The 18,556-nt window shown below is 43.1% G+C and overlaps 1 protein-coding gene across 2 annotated transcripts in view; it reads right to left on the reverse strand.

The window, feature by feature from the left end:
* EDC4 (enhancer of mRNA decapping 4) overlaps positions 1-18,556 on the reverse strand; it is a 928,397-nt gene that overhangs the window by 771,002 nt on the left and 138,839 nt on the right. For both annotated transcript variants that reach the window (XM_069740123.1, XM_069740124.1), the window contains exon 6: positions 1,292-1,442. In XM_069740123.1, coding sequence (XP_069596224.1) covers positions 1,292-1,442 — 151 coding nt within the window. The remainder of the gene's footprint in view (positions 1-1,291; positions 1,443-18,556) is intronic.

The following is an 18,556-nucleotide window of genomic DNA, read 5'->3' on the forward strand; positions in this document are numbered from 1 at the left end:
TCTGAAAAATCAAAAAGGATCTTCGCCCCTCCAAAGAAATTCAGCAAATTCTATGCTCCCAAATCCAATTGCTCCCTCCCTTCTGAGCCCCAGTGTGCCTAATACTTAGCGTCCATATGATTGGCATTTCTGTAGCAATGAGAGACTGCCTAATTTATGGATGCATGAGCTAGGCACAACATACTGGTCACTACAACAGCAGTATGCAATTTTCACTCAGTAGCATCCACTGCTGCTTGTTTCTGAAAAACACCCATGGAGTCAAAAATCGTCACTACAACTGTAAATAAATTCCCACAGGGGTATAATTTCCAAAAAGGGGTCACTTGACGGGGGAATTCTAGAAAAATTAAAAATGTGGGGCTAAAACATCATTTTAGTGGTAAAAATGTAAATTTACTCTTTCTTCACCGCTCAGAGGTATAAAATTCTGTGAGGCACATGTGGTGTCAATATGACATGTCAATATGCATCTCTAGATAAATTGATTGGGGAGTGTAGCTTGTAAAATGAGTTCACATATAGGGAGTTTCTGCTGTTCTGGTAACGTGACATGGCACCCTCACACCAGTCCAGCAAAATTTGAACTAATATTGAGCTTCTTCCTTTCTGAGCATTAAACTGTGCTTTCAATTACATATAGGGTATCCGTAAACTGAGGAGAAATTTCACAACACATTTTGGGGTCCATTTATGTTAAATGTTAATTTTTTTTCCTGACACATTCCAAAAATTCCTGTGAAGCAACTGAAAGATTAATAAACAACTTGAATGTGGTTTTGAGCACCTTGAGGGGTGCAATGTTTAGAATTGTGTCAATTTTGGGTATAGTCTATCATATAGGCCCCTAAAAGTTACTATAAATGTGATGTGGCTCCTAAAAAAATGGTTTGGTAAATTATGTTGTAAAAATGAGAAATCACTTCCTAACAAAAATTATCTTTTATTAACTATTTTTTGTGATATAAGTCTGATTTAAGGGCATAATAAGTTTGAAAATTGCTAAATTTTCAACATTTCACCAAAATTCAATTTTTTTCACAAATAAACGCAAGTCATATCGTAGAAATTTTACCACCATCATGAAGTACAATGTAATGACAAAAACAAAAAATCTCATTATCTCAGAATCAATGGGATCTGTTGAAGTGTTCCAGAGTTACCGTAATTACCACATAAAGTGACAGTGCTTAAAATTTCAAAATTGGGCCTATTCATTAAGTTAAAAACAGGCTCGAGGGTGAAAGTGTTAAGTAGCAGTCAAAGGCCCAAGAAAAGAATTGTGCTTTACCATATCTTCATGCAGTAATGCAACAGTCTGGCTAGATTCCTCTGATAAATTCTCTTCATTTTCATCAGGAATGTAGGGGCACCAGATTATCCTTCGGTTACTATTTAATGGAATGTGGTCTGGTCGTTTTATGTGAACTACAACCTCGTCACTAAAAGAAAAAAAAAAGTAATTGAAAAGACTAAGGGTATGTGCACACGTTGCTGATTTGGCTGCGGATCCGCAGAAGATTTGGCCCTGCGGATCTGCAGCAGTTTTCCATGCTGTAGACAGTACCATGTAAACCTATAGAAAACCAAGTTCGCAGTGCACATGCTGCGGAGAATTCCGTGCAGAAAGGCAGCGGATTATTTTCCGCAGCATGTCAATTCTTTGTGCAGAGTCCGCACAGTTTTACACCTATTCCATTATAGGAATCTGCAGGTGTAAAAACGCAGGCAAAATCCACACAAAATCCGCAGAAAACCCGCAAAGAATCCGCAACGTGTCCACATACCCTAACACTGCAAATTTCCTAGCCAGCGGCTATACAGATGACAGATTTTTCCAATGTTATCCTAATATACAGAACATGTAACTCCACATTCGGTTTGGGGAGTTTTGTGCCACCAAGCACACAGATCTAGTTGCATACAGGGTTGACATGTGCTGTAAATATACTGCTCTGCGGGAGCGGTGTTCTCGCAAACAGCAGTATATGTTCGGCAACACAATTGAGCAGCCTCACACTGTGCGCCGCGGCAATCAGGGGAAGGTGTCAGCTCTGTGTAAGATCTGACACCCTGCAGCAAGCCCACGATCAGTGCATTTAAACCCTCTGATGCCGCTGTCAGTAGTGACAGCAACATATAGGTGCATCGCGCAGGGAATGGGTTCCCTGCTTGCTTACATCAGGACAAAGCGATACGATCACGTTGTCCTGAGTCTCCATGGAGACCCCCAGCTGCAAGTTGGCTGAAGGGGCCGTCACAGAAGGTGGCATCGCAGTGCCTGCAGAGAACAGGACTTGAAACGGTTGCTTCCCTGCCTGTCAGATGCTGACCCAGAGTCTCGCTGTGGTGCAGAAGCATTGCAGAGCATCAAATTAGTGATATGATTCCAATACAGTAATGTCCCATCCAGGGACAATGTAAAAAAAAAAAAAAGTTAAAAGAAAAAAAAAAATTTAAAAAGTTTAAAAGTGTTTTAAACCAAACACAAAAATGTTTTCCAATAGATTTATTTATGTTAATTAAAAAAAAAGTAAAAATACCTGTTTGGTATTCCAGCGTCCGTACCGCCCCTTTTTGATTTCTACAAAATAGTTTGAGTAAAAGCGCCGCAACATAAAAAACAATATAAATTGGGTATCGCTGCAATCGTACTGACTCAAAGAATAAAACTGCCTTTCCAATTTTACCACATGCAGAACGGTATTTAAAAATAAAGAAAATAATCCAAAAGCAATTCATGAATACCGTTAGCTGGTTTTTGTTCATTCCGTCTCCCAAAAATCAGAATAGAAAGCGATCAAAAACGGTCAGGTGCCCGAAAATGCTACCAATAAAAACGTCAACTCGCCCTCAAAAAACAAGTATGACTTGGCCGAAATATGGAAAAATTATAGCTGTCTAAATATTGTGATGCAAAAACTACTTCTTGCAATAAAAAGCATCTTCTACATAAAAACCTGATATAAATCTGGTATCGCTGTGATCTCACCGACCCAAAGAATAAAGTCACGTAATCACTTATATCGTACGATTATCAAATAAAAAAAATAAATAAAACCAATTATTCAAATGCTATTTCATTCTGCCTCCCAAAGATCGCAGAAAGGTTCAGCGTACATTTATCCTGCGCTCTACGTTACGAATAAATCTTAAATATCCTACAATCATGTATGGCAACCTCATAAACATACATCAACACAATGTTCTCCATAAGAAAAAGGGGGAAAAAAGGCATGAAAAGCAGATAGAATGTACAATATTTTATTATAACCAATAATAGAATGTAAGTCCACAAGGACAGGGTCCTCTCCCCTCTGTACCAGTCTGTCACTGTAAACCTGTTTACTGTAAATGATATCTATAACTCTGTATGTAACCCTTTCTCATGTACAGCACCATGGAATTAATGGTGCTATATAATTAAATAATAATAATCTACTATATAAATGTCTACGGGTCACTTCCGTCTGTCCTCCTGTCTGTCATGGTTATTCATTTGCTGATTGATCTCGCCAACTGCCTGTCATGGCTGCCGTGACCAATCAGCGACAGGCACAGTCCGGAAGAAAATGGCAGCTCCTTACTCCCCGCAGTCAGTGCCTGTCGCCCGCATACTCCACTCCGGTAACCGCTAACACAGGGCTAATGTCGGTGGTAATGGAACGCGTTATGCCGCAGGTAACGCACTCCGTTACCGCCGCTATTAACCTTGTGTGTCCCCAACTTTTTACTATTGACGCTGCCTATGCGGCATCAATAGTAAAAAATGTAATGGTAAAAATAATAAAAAAACTAAAAAAAAAAACTGCTATACTCACCCTCCATAGTCGCTCGTGCCGGCCGCCATCTTCCGTTGCAGGTTCTGGTGGCAAAGATGGTATGGGAGAAGGACCTGCCATGACGTCACGGTCATGTGACCGCGACGTCATCACAGGACCTGCGCACCTGCGCGAGAAGGACCTGCCATGACGTCACGGTTATGTGACCGCGACGTCATCACAGGCCCGGCGCTAGAAAGACCTGCCATGACGTCACGGTCATGTGACAGCGACGTCATCACAGGTCCTGCGCTCATACCAACCCTGGGACCGGAAGCTGCCGTGGACTACAAGGGGCCTTCGGAAAGTTGAGTATATGTTTATTTTTTATTTTTTAACCTGTGACAAACCTGGCTGGGTAAAATACTACGTCGCTGGGCAATATACTACTTTGCTGTGCAATATACTACGTGGCTCTGTGCTGTATACTACGTCACTGGGCAATATACTACGTAACTAGGCAATATACTACGTGGCTCTGTGCTGTATACTACGTCGCTGTGCAATATACTATGTGGCTCTGTGCTGTATACTACGTCACTGGGCAATATACTACGTGGCTCTGTGCTGTATACTACGTCACTGGGCAATATACTACGTGGCTGGGCAATATACTACGTCGCTGGGCAATATGCTACGTCGCTGGGCAATATGCTACGTGGCTGGGCAATATACTACGTGGCTGGGCAATATACTACGTGGCTGGGCAATATACTACGTGGCTGGGCAATATACTACGTGGCTGGGCAATATACTACGTGGCTGGGCAATATACTACGTGGCTGGGCAATATACTACGTGGCTGGGCAATATACTACGTGGCTGGGCAATATACTACGTGGCTGGGCAATATACTACGTGGCTGGGCAATATACTACGTGGCTGGGCAATATACTACGTGGCTGGGCAATATACTACGTGGCTGGGCAATATACGTCATTGGGCAATAAACTACGTGGCTGGGCAATAAACTACGTGGCTGGGCAATAAACTACGTGGCTGGGCAATAAACTACGTGGGCTGGGCAATAAACTACGTGGGCTGGGCAATATACTACGTGGACATGCATATTCTAGAATACCCGATGCGTTAGAATCGGGACACTATCTAGTAATAATGATAATTAAAAACTTGGTCTGCGACAGAATCCATGAAATACAGAGGAAATCTCAAAAACAAAACAGGAACAAGGCAAATGCAGAGCACAAAAACAGCATATGGGATGGTGAGCCTACAGTAATATTTTAATCCCCAAGTTAGAGTTGCACATCTTCAAAAAAATATATACACAAAAATTCCAGTAAGGTGCAAAAGTGCTAAACATATGGTCATGTGAAGACCTAATAGTCACCACTGGCAAATAAAGTATATCCAAAAAAAATTCTAGTGGGTATAACCATAATGCATTCTAAGAAATGACAAAGCCTACAGGAAATGTATAAGTTATAATAAGGTGCAAAAAGTGCTAAAGATATACGCTCATATGAAGACCTAGTAGTCACCATAAGCAAACAATAGTATCCTCAATTGTATAAGGCTCTAACCATAATACAAAATGCTATATATATATGTCCGTATAATAAAGGCACATGTATGCTACCCTAATGAAACAGCGTGGACAACAAATGAAGGTGCATATCAAAAGGAATATAACTGACATCAGTGCCAAAAAGTGTAGTACTGCAACCGTGCCGCCACCCCGACAGCGCCGTTTCGCCTACCAGGCTTCTTCTATATGGGGAATAGGTGAAACAGCACTGTCGGGGTGGCAGCACAGGTGCAGTACTACATTTTTTGGCACTGATGTAAGTTATATTCCCTTGGATGTGCACATTCATTTGTTGTCCACGCTGTTTCATTAGGGTAGCATACCATGTGCCTTTACTATATGGACATATATATAGCATTTTGTATTATGGTTAGAGCCTTATATAATTAAGGATACTATTGTTTGCTTATGGTGACTACTAGGTCTTCATATGACCCATGTATTTAGCACTTTTTGCACCTTATTATAACTTATACATTTCCTGTAGACGAAGTCATTTCTTAGAATGCATTATGGTTAGACCCCTAGAAAATTTTTTGGATATACTTCATTTGCCGGTGGTGACTATAAGGTCGTCACATGACCATATGTCTTTAGCACTTTTGTACCTTCTATCTAACAAAGCATAAGTGGAAAAAATAAAACGTAACTTTTATTCTGACTAAAGTCACACACAAGAAAAACTTAAACCAAACACCCAAGTGAATAAAAATACTGGGGCAGAGTCTCAGGCAATTGGTATGGTGCCCACAGAGACTGATTATCCCCAGAAAGGACAAAATGATATCCTCCACAACATATAGGAGATATCATAAGAACTAGAAATTGACATATGGAGCTGGAGTAAAATAACATCAACAGCACACAACGTCAAACTAGTTACATGAACAAGCAATAAAAACCATCAAATAGTCGCATATAGACAGTGCCACTGATGGCTATAAGTAATATAACAAGGAACAATCTCACCGGTTCCAAGATGAGGGCCCAGGAGCACCGGATAATTTTCTGGTCAGAAGAAAGTCCGGAAAAGTGATGGAGACGACAGTCCCTATGTCAGTCCCTATGGGGCTATCGATAGACTATCCCCAAAGCTCCTGCCCTTACAAGGGCAGTCCACAGCTACCCCTGTCCAAACATGCCCTGCACTCTCCCTGTATATTCCGTCCCGACGCGTTTCATCCAAGCAGAATCTTCAGGGGACTTTCTTGTGCATGGAGATAGAGTGCTAAAAAGGAGGGACACTAAGTCCTGCCACCCTCAATGCTGTCTTTCTAGTTCTTATGATATCTCCTATATGTTGTGGAGGATATCATTTTGTCCTTTCTGGGGATAATCAGTCTCTGTGGGCACCATACCAATTGCCTGAGACTCTGCCCCAGTATTTTTATTCACTTGGGTGTTTGGTTTAAGTTTTTCTTGTGTGTGACTTTAGTCAGAATAAAAGTTACGTTTTATTTTTTCCACTTATGCTTTGTTAGATATATGATTTATAGTGGTATCATCTATGTGACCTGCAGTCAATATATAGACTTTGCTTTGTTTCCACTTTTGTACCTTACTGCAATTTTTGTATATACCGTATATTTTTTTGAAGATTTGCAACTCTAACTTGGGGATTACAATATTACTGTAGGCTCACCATCCCATATGCTATTTTTGCGTTCTGCATTTGCCTTGTTGCCGTTTTGTTTTTAATTGAGATTTCCTCTGTATTTCATGGATTCTGTGGCAGACCAAGTATTTAATTATTGGTTATAATAAAATATTGTACATTCTATCTGCTTTTCATGCCTTTTTTCCCCCCTTTTACGTATGGGGAACATTGTGTTGCTCTACGTTAAGAGCCAACCCAGGGGTCTCCATGTAAATCTCTGAAATACGTGACTCAGACAGAACCCTCGGTGGAAGATTCCCTATAATGAGACAGAGGGAGGCACTGTGGACGCCATATGACCTGTAATCCAGCGGGGTCCATCTTTTTAGGATTGCATAAAAGTGCAGTCGGCCACAGTTTTGTGCAATTCTGAAAAGGACACCGCTGAACAGGGGCCAGACAGAGTCCAGACAGAGTCCAGAGTAAATTTCCTGCCTCGTTATAGTGAATGGATTTCATCTGTCACGTTACGCGGAGATTAAGATGGAAACCCTAATGTAAATGATCAGCGTAGAGCGCCAAAGTTTCAATTCAATCCACAAAAATGCAAGCCCTCACTCAGGTCCATCATCTGTTAACGGAAATATAGGGGGCTTCCACGTTACTGGTAGCACAAAGGCTCTGGAAAAGCAAATTTGCTCCTCATCCACCAAAAGAAATTCAGTAAATTCTTTGCTTTAAAATCCAAATGCCCCCTCCCCCTTCTGAGCCCCAATATGACTAAACCATATTTAGCGCCCACATGTTTGGCATTTCTGTGGTGATGAGAGCAAGCCTAAGTTACAGGTGTGTGTCTCCAGAAGCATGAGCTGGTCATAATGTACTGGTCACTACAGCGTATTGGTCACTACGACGACAGTTTGCAATTTTCACTCAACCCCATCCACTGCTGCTTAATTCTGGAAAACACTCATGGAGCCAAAATCATCACTTTACCTGTAGATAAATTCCTAAAGGGTTACAATTTCCAAAATAGGGTCACATGAAGGGGGATTCTGCTTTTCTATCACTTAGAATACTTAGAATGTATATGGAATCCACAAACAATTCTAGGAAATTCTGCACTCCAGGAGGAAAATAGCGCTTTGTCCCTCCAGAGTCAGGGGCTAAGCAGTACTGTACATCCACATATGGGGTATTTCTACATTCAGCTGAAAAATTGGGACACATTTGGTGCCATTTTTACCCATTTCTCAGGATGAAAATGTAAAACTTGGGGCTAACACACAACCTTGGTGGTAAAAATGTAAAATATTTTTTCTTCCCTGCCCAATGGTATAAAAGGAATATATATTATTTATTTATATAGCACCATTAATTCCATGGTGCTGAACATGAGAAACGGGTTACGTACAGAGTTATAGATATCGTTTACAATCAACAAATTTACAATGACAAAATGGTACAGAGGGAAGAGGACCCTGTCCTTGCGGACTTGCATTCTACGGGATAATGGGGAAGAGACAGAAGGTAGGGGTGCGGCAGCTCTGGTGGTGGTGGTGATGCGGCAGCTCGGGTGGTTGGTGAGGCGGCAGCTCGGGTGGTTGGTGAGGCGGCAGCTCGGGTGGTTGGTGAGGCGGCAGAATGGTTATTGCAGGCTGTAGGAGGCTTTCCTGAAGAGATGGGTTTTCATATTCCGTCTGAAGGATCCGAGGGTGGTGGATAATCGGACATGTTGAGGCGTGGGATTCAAGAGGATGGGGGATATTAGGGAGAAATCTTGGAAGCGATTGTGTGAGGAACGAATAAAGGTACCGTCACATTTAGCGACGCTGCAGCGATACCGACAATGATGTCGATCGCTGCAGCGTCGTTGTTTGGTCGCTGGAGAGCTGTCACACAGACAGCTCTCCAGCGACCAACGATGCCGGTCCCTGGGTAACCAGGGTAAACATCGGGTTACTAAGCGCAGGGCCGATCTTATTAACCCGATGTTTATCCTGGTTACCAGTGTAAATGTAAAAAAAAAACAAAAACTCTACATACTTACATTCCGGTGTCTGTCCCCCGGCGCAGTGCTTTCCTGCACTGACTGTGAGCGCCGGCCAGCCGTAAAGCACAGCGGTGACGTCACCGCTGTAATCTGCTTTACGGCTGGCCGGCGCTCACAGTCAGTGCAGGAAAGCACTGCGCCGGGGGACAGACACCGGAATGTAAGTATGTAGTGTTTGTTTGTTTTTTACGTTTACGCTGGTAACCAGGGTAAACATCGGGTTACTAAGCGCGGCCCTGCGCTTAGTAACCCGATGTTTACCCTGGTTACCAGTGAAGACATCGCTGAATCGGCGTCACACGCCGATTCAGCGATGTCTGCGGGAGTCCAGCGACGAAATAAAGTTCTGGACTTTCTGCTCCAACCAGCGATGTCACAGCAGGATCCTGATCGCTGCTGCGTGTCAAACTCAACGATATCGCTAGCCAGGACGCTGTAACGTCACGGATCGCTAGCGATATCTTTCAGTGTGACGGTACCTTAAGAATGGAGGAGAGTATGTGGTCTTTGGAGGATCGAAGATTACGTGAGGAAAGATAGTGGGAGATTAGTTCAGAGATATAGGGAGGGGATAGGTTGTGGATGGCATTGTAGATCAGTGTTAGTAGTTTGAACTGGATTCATTGAGGAATTGGGAGCCAGTGGAGGGATTTGCGGAGGGGGAAGCAGAGGAGTAGCGAGGAGAGAGATGGATTAGCAGGGCAGCAGAATTTTAGACAGACTGGAGCGGTGCAAGAACGTTAGCGGGGAGGCCACAGAGGAGGGTGTTGAAGTAATCGCAGCGGGAGATGATTACATGCACAAGAGTTTTAGTAGATTGTGGGCTGAGGAAGGGAAGGATTCTGGCAATATTTTTGAGTTGGAGGCGACAGGAGGAGGCACAAGTTTGGACGTGCAGTTTGAAAAACAGGGCAGAGCCGAGAGTTACCCCAAGGCAGCTGATTTCAGGTGCGGGAGAGAGCGTGATATCGTTTACCATAATAGATAGATCAGGTAGGGGGGATACGCGAGATGGGGGAAAGATGATGAGTTTGGTTTTGTCAACAATGAGTTTTAGGAAGCGAGAGTTGAAGAAGGAGGATATGGCTGACAGACACTCCGGGATTCTGGACAGCAGAGAGGTGACATCTGGGCCAGAGAGGTAGATCTGAGTGTCATCCGCATACAGGTGGTACTGGAAGCCATGGGACTTCATGAGTTGTCCTAGGCCAAGGGAATAGATGGAAAAAAGTAGGGGCCATAGGACAGATCCTTGAGGGACTCCAACAGAGAGAGGGCGGGATGAGGAGGTAGAGAGAGTGGGAAACGCTAAATTTGTGGTCGGAAAGGTATGAGGCAATCCAGGACAGGGCAAGGCCTTTGATGCCAAGGGAAGAAAGAATCTGTAGCAGCAGGCAGTAGTCAACTGTGTCGAAAGCAGAGGACAGGTGTAGGAAGAGGAGAAAGAGGAGGATGGAGAACTGACTGTTAGCTTTGGCTGTAAGTCATTAGTAATTTTTGTCAGGGCAGTTTTGGTGGAGTGGTGGGATGGAAGCCAGATTGGAGGTTGTCAAGGAGAGAGTTAGATAAGAGGTGGGAGGAAAATTGAGCATGGACATGCTGCTCAAGGAGTTTGGAAGCAATTGGGAGCTGCGATATGGGGCGATAACTGGGCATAGCAGTTGGGTCAAGTTAGTTTTTTTTGTGGATGGGTGTGATGGTGGAATGTTTGAAGGCAGAGGGGAAGGTACCAGAAGATAGCGATAGGTTGAAGAGATGGGTTAGGGCTGGAATGAGCATGTTGGTGAGGTTGGAGAGCAGGTGGGAAGGTATGGGTCAAGTGCACAGGTGGTGAGGTGTGATTTGGAAAGTAGGAATGTTCTCCTTCAGTGATGTTGGAGAGGGAGGTTATTAGGGAAGGGCAGAGGTCTGGTATGTGGAGTTGTCGGGGTGGTGGAACAGTAAAGGTTCGCCTTGCTTGGTCTATCTTCTTTTTGAAGTAGGTGGCAAGTACTCGGAAGAGATGAGGGGAGTTGGAGGTGGCAGTGGTGGGCGGAGGAGAGAGTTAAATGTGCTGAACAGTTTTGGGTTGTAGGATAATAAAGATACAAGGTTTGTGAAATAGGTCCATTTAGCAGAAGGGAGGGCTAGTTTGAAGGCAAGTGTAGATATATATATGCATCCTCTGAATTCATTAAGTGGTTTAGTTTGTAAAAAGTGGTCATTTATGGGGAATTCTGCTGTGTTGGAAAATCAGGGGCTCTGCCAATGTAACATGGCACCCTCAAACAAGAAGCAAAATCTGCACTGTAATATGGCGTTTCTTCCCTTCTTACCTTTGCATTGCACTTAAAACGTAGTTTTTAATCACATATGGGGTATCTGCATGCTCAGGAGAAATCGCACAACAAATTATATGATCCAGTTTCTCCTGTTACCCTTGCGAAAGTAAAAAAAAAAAAAATTAGGTCTAAAGGAAAATTTTTGTGAAAGAAAATTAAATGTTGATTTTTTCCTTCCACATTCCAAAAATTACAGTGAAGCACCAGAAGGGTTAATAAACTTCTTATTTTGAATGTGGTTTTGAGTACCTTGAGGGGTGCAAGTTTTTAGAATGGTGTCAATTATATTTTCTGTCACATTTACCCTTCCCCCCAAACTCACTTCAAATGTGAGGTGGTCCCTAAAAAAAAAGAAGAAAAAAAAATGGTTTTGTTAATTTTGTTGGAAAAATGAGAAATCGCTGGTCAACTTTTAACCCTTATAACGTCCTAACAAAAAAAAACTATGTTTCAAAAATTGTGCCTTTGTAAAATAGACATGTGGGAAATGTTAATTATTAACTAATGTAATTTTTTTCTTCTTTGCCCAAAGGAATACAATCCTGTGACCCACCTGTGGTTTTAGATGAATTCATTAAGAGGTGTAGTTTGTAAAGCGCTCTCTTATGGTCTGCTGTTCTGGCACTTAAAGGGCTCTACCAATATGATGTGGCACCCTCAAACCAGTTCATTAAGAAGTGAACTCCAATATGGCGGTTTTTTTTTTGAGCTTTGTACTTTGCCACAAAACTAGAGTTTCACCACGTATGGGGTATCTGCATACTCAGGAGAAATTGCACAACAAATGTTTGGGGTTAATATTCTCCTGCTATCCTTATGGAAAAAAATGGGTGCTAAAAAAGATTTTTGTGGGGAAAACAAGACTATTTTTATTTTCACAGTTTAATTCTGTGAGGGGTCTTGTTTTCTAAGTGGTGTCATTTGTCGGGGAAGTTCCAATATTTAGGCACATCATGGGCTCCCCAAAATGCAACGTGGCTTTTCCTAATAATTTCATCAAATTTTACATTCAAAGTCAAGTGGCGCCCCTTCCCTTCCAAGCTCTGCCATGCACCCAAGCAGTGGTTTTCCCCCACATACGGGGCATCGACATGCTAAGCAGAAATTATACAACAAATTTTATGGGTATTTTTGTTTTGTTACCCTTGCAAAAATAAAAAAAAATGGCTCTAAAGGAACATTTTTGCGAGAGAATAAAAGCTAAATGTGACGTGGAAAAATGAGAAATTGCTGGTCAACTTTTAACCATTATAACTTCCTAGCAAAAAAAATATTTCAAAAATTGTGCTGTTGTAAAGTAGATGTCTGGGAAATACTAAACAAATTTGAGTGATATAACCCTTTGACTTAAGGGCATAAAAATTAAAACTTTGAAAATTGCAAAAACAAATATGAAATTTCGCCACTTTTTTTTCTTTTTTTTAACAAATAAACTGAAGTCATATCGAATAAACTTTCCCAGTATCAGAAAGTACAATATGACATGAAAAAAGAACCACAGAATCAGTTGGATCCGTTGAAGCTTTCCAGAGTTATCACTTCATAAAGTGACAGTGGTCAGAAATGTAAAATTTGGACTGGTCATAAAGGTGCAAACAGCCTTGGGGAATGAAGGGGTTAAATACAAAAAATAAAAAAAAAAGCTTCATGATAATCATATTGCCTGGTCAGTTATACCATAATGATGAACATGGTAAATATATGAAGAAGAAAAACTGTGGACTTGCACTTTTTTTTTTTTCATGCTTTCCAGAGTATCACATGATAAAATTAGTGGTGTCATTCAAAAGTACAGCTCTGTCTGCAAAAAAACCAGCCCTCATACGGCTATAGTGACAGAAAAATGAAAAAGATTATGGCTTTTGGAAGAAGTAGAGCAAAAAAAGAAAAACACGAACGAAAAGTTACAAGGTCATTAAGGAGTTAAACAGCCAGACTGTGGAGTTCTACACCGAAGGTACCTATTAAATTAGTGTATAAGTGCCATTAAGTCCATACGGTTTGCATTACATGCACGATCTGAATAATGGATTCTCTTTAACCCCTTTACCCCCAAGGGTGGTTTGCATGTTAATGAGAGGGCCAATTATTACAATTCTGACCACTGGCCCTTTATGAAATAATAACTCTGGAACGCTTGCATGGATCCCGGTGATTCTGACATTGTTTTCTCGTGACATATTGAACTTCATTGCAGTGGTAAAATTTATTTGATATGACTTGCGTTTATTTGCGAAAAAAATGGAAACTTGGTGAAAATTTCGCAATTTTCCAACTTTGAATTTTCATGCCCTTAACCCCATCAAGACGCAGCCTTTTTTATTTAGTTTTTGTGTTTTCGTTTTTCGCTCCCCTACCTCCCAGAGCCATAACATTTTTTTATTTTTCCGTCAATATGGCCATGTGAGGGCTTATTTTTTGTGGGAAGAGTTGTACTTTTTAAAGGGAACATGTCACCCCGTTTTTTCAAGAAGAGCTAAAAATAGCGTTAAATAGGGGCAGAGCTGTGCTTTACATTAGTGTATTTTGGAGCCTTTATTCCCCACCTATGCTGCCGAAATACCTTTGCAAAGTCGCCGTTTTGGGCTGTCACTCACGCTGGTCAGGTCATATGGGCGTGGTGACAGCACTGTTTCTCCTCCAGATCTCCGTTGGAGGCGTAGTGGTGTGCGCATGTCCAACTGGCGAATCCACTGCGCAGCTTGAAGGAAAATAGCGCGATCTGCGCTATTCAGCCGTTTATCGTGGGTGCGGCCATCTTTGTGAGGCCGCGCGTGCGCAGATGGTTCTTCTCGGCTTCCCGGGGCTTCAGGAAAATGGCCGCGGGATGCCGCGCATGCGCACATGGAGATCTCAGCGGCCATTTTCCTGAAGCCGAGTTTGCATCTCGGCCGCAGGAAAATGGCCACCGCGATCGCCATCTGCGCACGCGCAGCGATTTCTCATTTTTACAACGAAATTTACAAAACCATTTTTTTTAGGGACCACCTCACATTTGAAGTCAGTTTGAGGCTGAAAATACCCAAAAGTTACACCATTCTAAAAACTGCACCCCTCAAGGTACTCAAAACCACATTCAAGAAGTTTATTAACCCTTCAGGTGCTTCACAGCAGCAGAAGCAACATGGAAGGAAAAAATGAACATTTAACTTTTTAGTCACAAAAATGATCTTTTAGCAACATTTTTTTTTATTTTCCCAGGGGTAAAAAGAGAAACTGGACCCCAAAAGATATTGTACAATTTGTCCCGATTACGATGATACCCCATATGTGGGAGGGGAAGCACTGTTTGGGTGCACGACAGGGCTCGGAAGGGAAAGAGCGCCATTTGACTTTTTCAATGAAAAACTGGCTCCAATCGTTAGCGGACACCATGTCACATTTGGAGAGACCCTGTGTGCCTAAACATCGGAGCTCCCCCACAAGTGACCCCATTTTGGAAACTAGACCCCCCAAGGAGCTTATCTAGATGCATAGTGAGCACTTTGAACTCCCAGATGCTTCACAAATTGATCCGTAGAAATGAAAAAGTACTTTTTTTTCACACAAAAAAATATTTTATCCTCAATTTTTTTCATTTTCACATGGGCAACAGGATAAAATGGATCCTAAAATGTGTTGGGCAATTGCTCCTGAGTACACCGATACCTCACATGTGGGGGTAAACCACTGTTTGGGCACACGTCGGGGCTCGGAAGGGAAGTAGTGACGTTTTGAAATGCAGACCTTGATGGAATGGTCTGCGGGCGTCACGTCGCATTTGCAGAGCCCCTGATGTGCCTAAACAGTACAAACCCCCCACAAGTGACCCCATTTTGGAAACTAGACCCCCCAAGGAACTTATCTAGACATGTGGTGAGCACTTTGAACCCCCAAGTGCTTCACAAAAGATTATAACGCAGAGCCGTGAAAATAAAAAAATATTTTTTTCATTCCTCAAAAATTATGTTTCAGCAAGAAATTTTTTTTATTTTCGCAAGGGTAACAGGAGAATTTGGACCCCAATAATTGTTGCCCAGTTTGTCCTGAGTATGCTGGCACCCTATATGTGGGGGTAAACCACTGTTTGGGCGCACGTCGGGGCTCGGAAGGGAGGGACCACCATTTGACTTTTTGAACGCAAGATTGGCTGGAATCAAGGGTGGCGCCATATTGCGTTTGGAGACCCCTGATGTGCCTAAACAGTGGAAACCCCTCAATTCTAACTCCAACACTAACCCCAACACACCCCTAACCCTAATCCCAACTCTAGCCATAACTCTAATCAGAACCCTAACCCCAGCACACCCCTAACCACAACCCTAATCCCAACACACCCTTAACCCTAACCCTAATCCCAACTCTAACCACAACCCTAACCCCAACACACCCCTAACCATAACCCTAACCACAAGCCTAATCTTAAACCTATTTTAAACCCTAGCCCTAATTCCAACCCTAATCCTAAGGCTATGTGCCCACGTTGCGGATTCGAGGGAGATTTTTCCAAACCATTTTTGGAAAATCCGCAGGTAAAAGGTACTGCGTTTTACCTGCGGATTTCCAGTGTTTTTTTGTGCGGATTTCAACTGCAGATTCCTATTGAGTAACAGGTGTAAAACGCTGCGAAATCCACACAAAGAATTGGAATGCTGCGGAAAATACAACAGCGTTTCCGCGTGGTATTTTCCGCAGCATGGGCACAGCGGATTTGGTTTTCCATAGGATTACATGGTACTGTCAACCTGATGGAAAACTGCTACAATTCCGCAGCGGCCAATCCGCTGTGAATCTGCAGCCAAATCCGCACCGTGTGCACATAGCCTAATTCTAACCCTAACCATAGTTCTAACCCTAGCAATAACCCTAGTGGAAAAAAATATATATATATTTTCTTTATTTTGTCACTGTCCCTACCTATATGGGTAATAAAGGGGGGTTCATTTACTATTTTTTTTTTATTTTGATCACTGTGATAAAACCTATCACAGTGATCAAAATGTACCTGGAATGAATCTGCCGGCCAGACATTTTGGAAGATGGAAGCACCCATGGAGAAGACAGACGGACACCGGGAGGCTCTTTAAGTATGAGGGGGTGGGATCTCTGCAGAGGGGGAGGTGGATCGGAGCACGGGGGGTGGATCGGAGCACGGGGGGGAGGCCAAGAGGATGGGGGGAGCGGACCACAGTACAGGACAGAACAGAGGACGGGGAGGAGATCGGTGGCAGGGAGCAGATCAGGGTTTCCAGCCATGGCCGATGATATTGCAGCATCGGCCATGGCCGGATTGCAATATTTCACCACTTTATATAGGTGAAATTTTACAAATTGCTCTGATTGGCTGTTGAAAGGGAAACAGCCAATCAGAGCGATCGTAGCCACGGCGGGGGCGAAGCCACCCCCCTGGGCTGAAGTATCACGCCCCCTGTCCCAGCAGATCGGGTGAAATTGGAGTTAACCCTTTCACCCGATCTGCAGGGACGCAATCATTCTGTGACACAGCATATGCGTCACTTGTCGGATTGGCACCACATACGCTGTGTCACAGGTCGGGAAGGGGTTAAAATTGGATGAAGGGTTTAGGAGTTTCAGCTCCATAACATGTGCCACCTTGTTTTTAAAGGGACCAAAAGTAATTGGACAATAGACTCCCAAGGCAATTTCACGGACAGGTGTGGACAATCCCTTCGTTATGTCATTCTCAATTAAAGGGAACCTGTCAACCCCCCTCAGGCGTTTGTAACTAAAAGAGCCACCTTGTGCAGCACAAATGCTGCATTCTGACAAGGTGGCTCTTTTAGTTATGATGCCTGCACAAGCTGAAATAAACGTTTATAAAATGTGCCCCCTCATACTGTGAAATGTTCCCGAAGGAGGGTCTTTCCCTCCCCAGGAATTGTCCCCGGCGCCTGCGCTGTAAGTACGAAGGGCAGCGCAACTGCGCACACCCGGAAAAACAAACTTAATGCGCAGGCGCCGGGGATGATAATGCAGCAAGAGGAGGCGGCGCCCGGTGCGCACAGGTCCGGAGTGACGGCTGTGCTGCGTCTGATTAGGAGGGAAAGACCAGCCTCCGGGAACATTTCACGGTATGAGGGGCACATTTTATAAAACGTTTATTTCAGCATGTGCAGACATCATTAAAAAAAGAGCCACCTTGTCAGAATGCAGCATTTGTGCTGCACAAGATGGCTCTTTTAGTTACAAACGCCTAAGGGGGGTGACAGATTACCTTTAAGCAGATAAAAGGCTGGGAGTTGATTTGAGGTGCGGTGCTTGCATTTGGAAGGTTTTGCTGTGAAGTAAACATGCGGTCACAGGAGCTCTCCATGCAGGTGAAACAAGCCATCCTTAAGCTGCGAAAACAGAAAAAACTCATCCGAGAAATTGCTACAATATTAGGAGTGGCAAAATCTACAGTTTGGTACATCCTGAGAAAGAAAGAAAGCACTGGTGAACTCATCAATGCAAAAAGACCTGGGCGCCCAGGGAAGACAACAGTGGTTGATGATGGCAGAATAATCTCCATGGTGAAGAGAAACCCCTTCACAACAGCCAACCAAGTGAACAACACTCTCCAGGCATATCAATATCCTAATCTACCATAGGGAGAAGACTGCATGAAAGTTAATATAATGGGTTCACTGCACGGTGCAAGCCACTCATAAGCATCAAGAATAAAAAGGCTAGACTGGACATTGCTAAAAAACATCTAAAAAAGCCAGCACAGTTGTGGAAGAACATTCTTTGGACAGATGAAACCAGGATCAACCTCTACCAGAATGATGGAAAGAGAAAAGTATGGCAAAGGCGCGGTACAGCTCATGATCCAAAGCATACCACATCATCTGTAATAAACGGCGGAGGCAGTGTGATGGCTTGGGCATGCATGGCTGCCAGTGGCACTGGGTCACTAGTGTTTATTGATGATGTGACACAGGAGAGAAGCAGCCGAATGAATTCTGAGGTATTCAGAGACATACTGAGTGCTCAGATCCAGCCAAACTGATTGGTCGTCGTTTCATACTACAGCTGGACAATGACCCAAAACATAAAGCCAAAGCAACCCAGGAATTTATTAAAGCAAAGAAGTGGAATATTCTTGAATGGCCAAGTCAGTCACCTGATCTCAACCCAATTGAGCAGCATTTCACTTGGTAAAGACTAAACTTCAAACAGAAAGGCCCACAAACAAACAGCAACTGAAAACCACTGCAGGGAAGGCCTGGCAGA

Source organism: Ranitomeya imitator, chromosome 9 (genome assembly GCF_032444005.1).
Source record: "Ranitomeya imitator isolate aRanImi1 chromosome 9, aRanImi1.pri, whole genome shotgun sequence".
Classification (NCBI taxonomy): domain Eukaryota; kingdom Metazoa; phylum Chordata; class Amphibia; order Anura; family Dendrobatidae; genus Ranitomeya; species Ranitomeya imitator.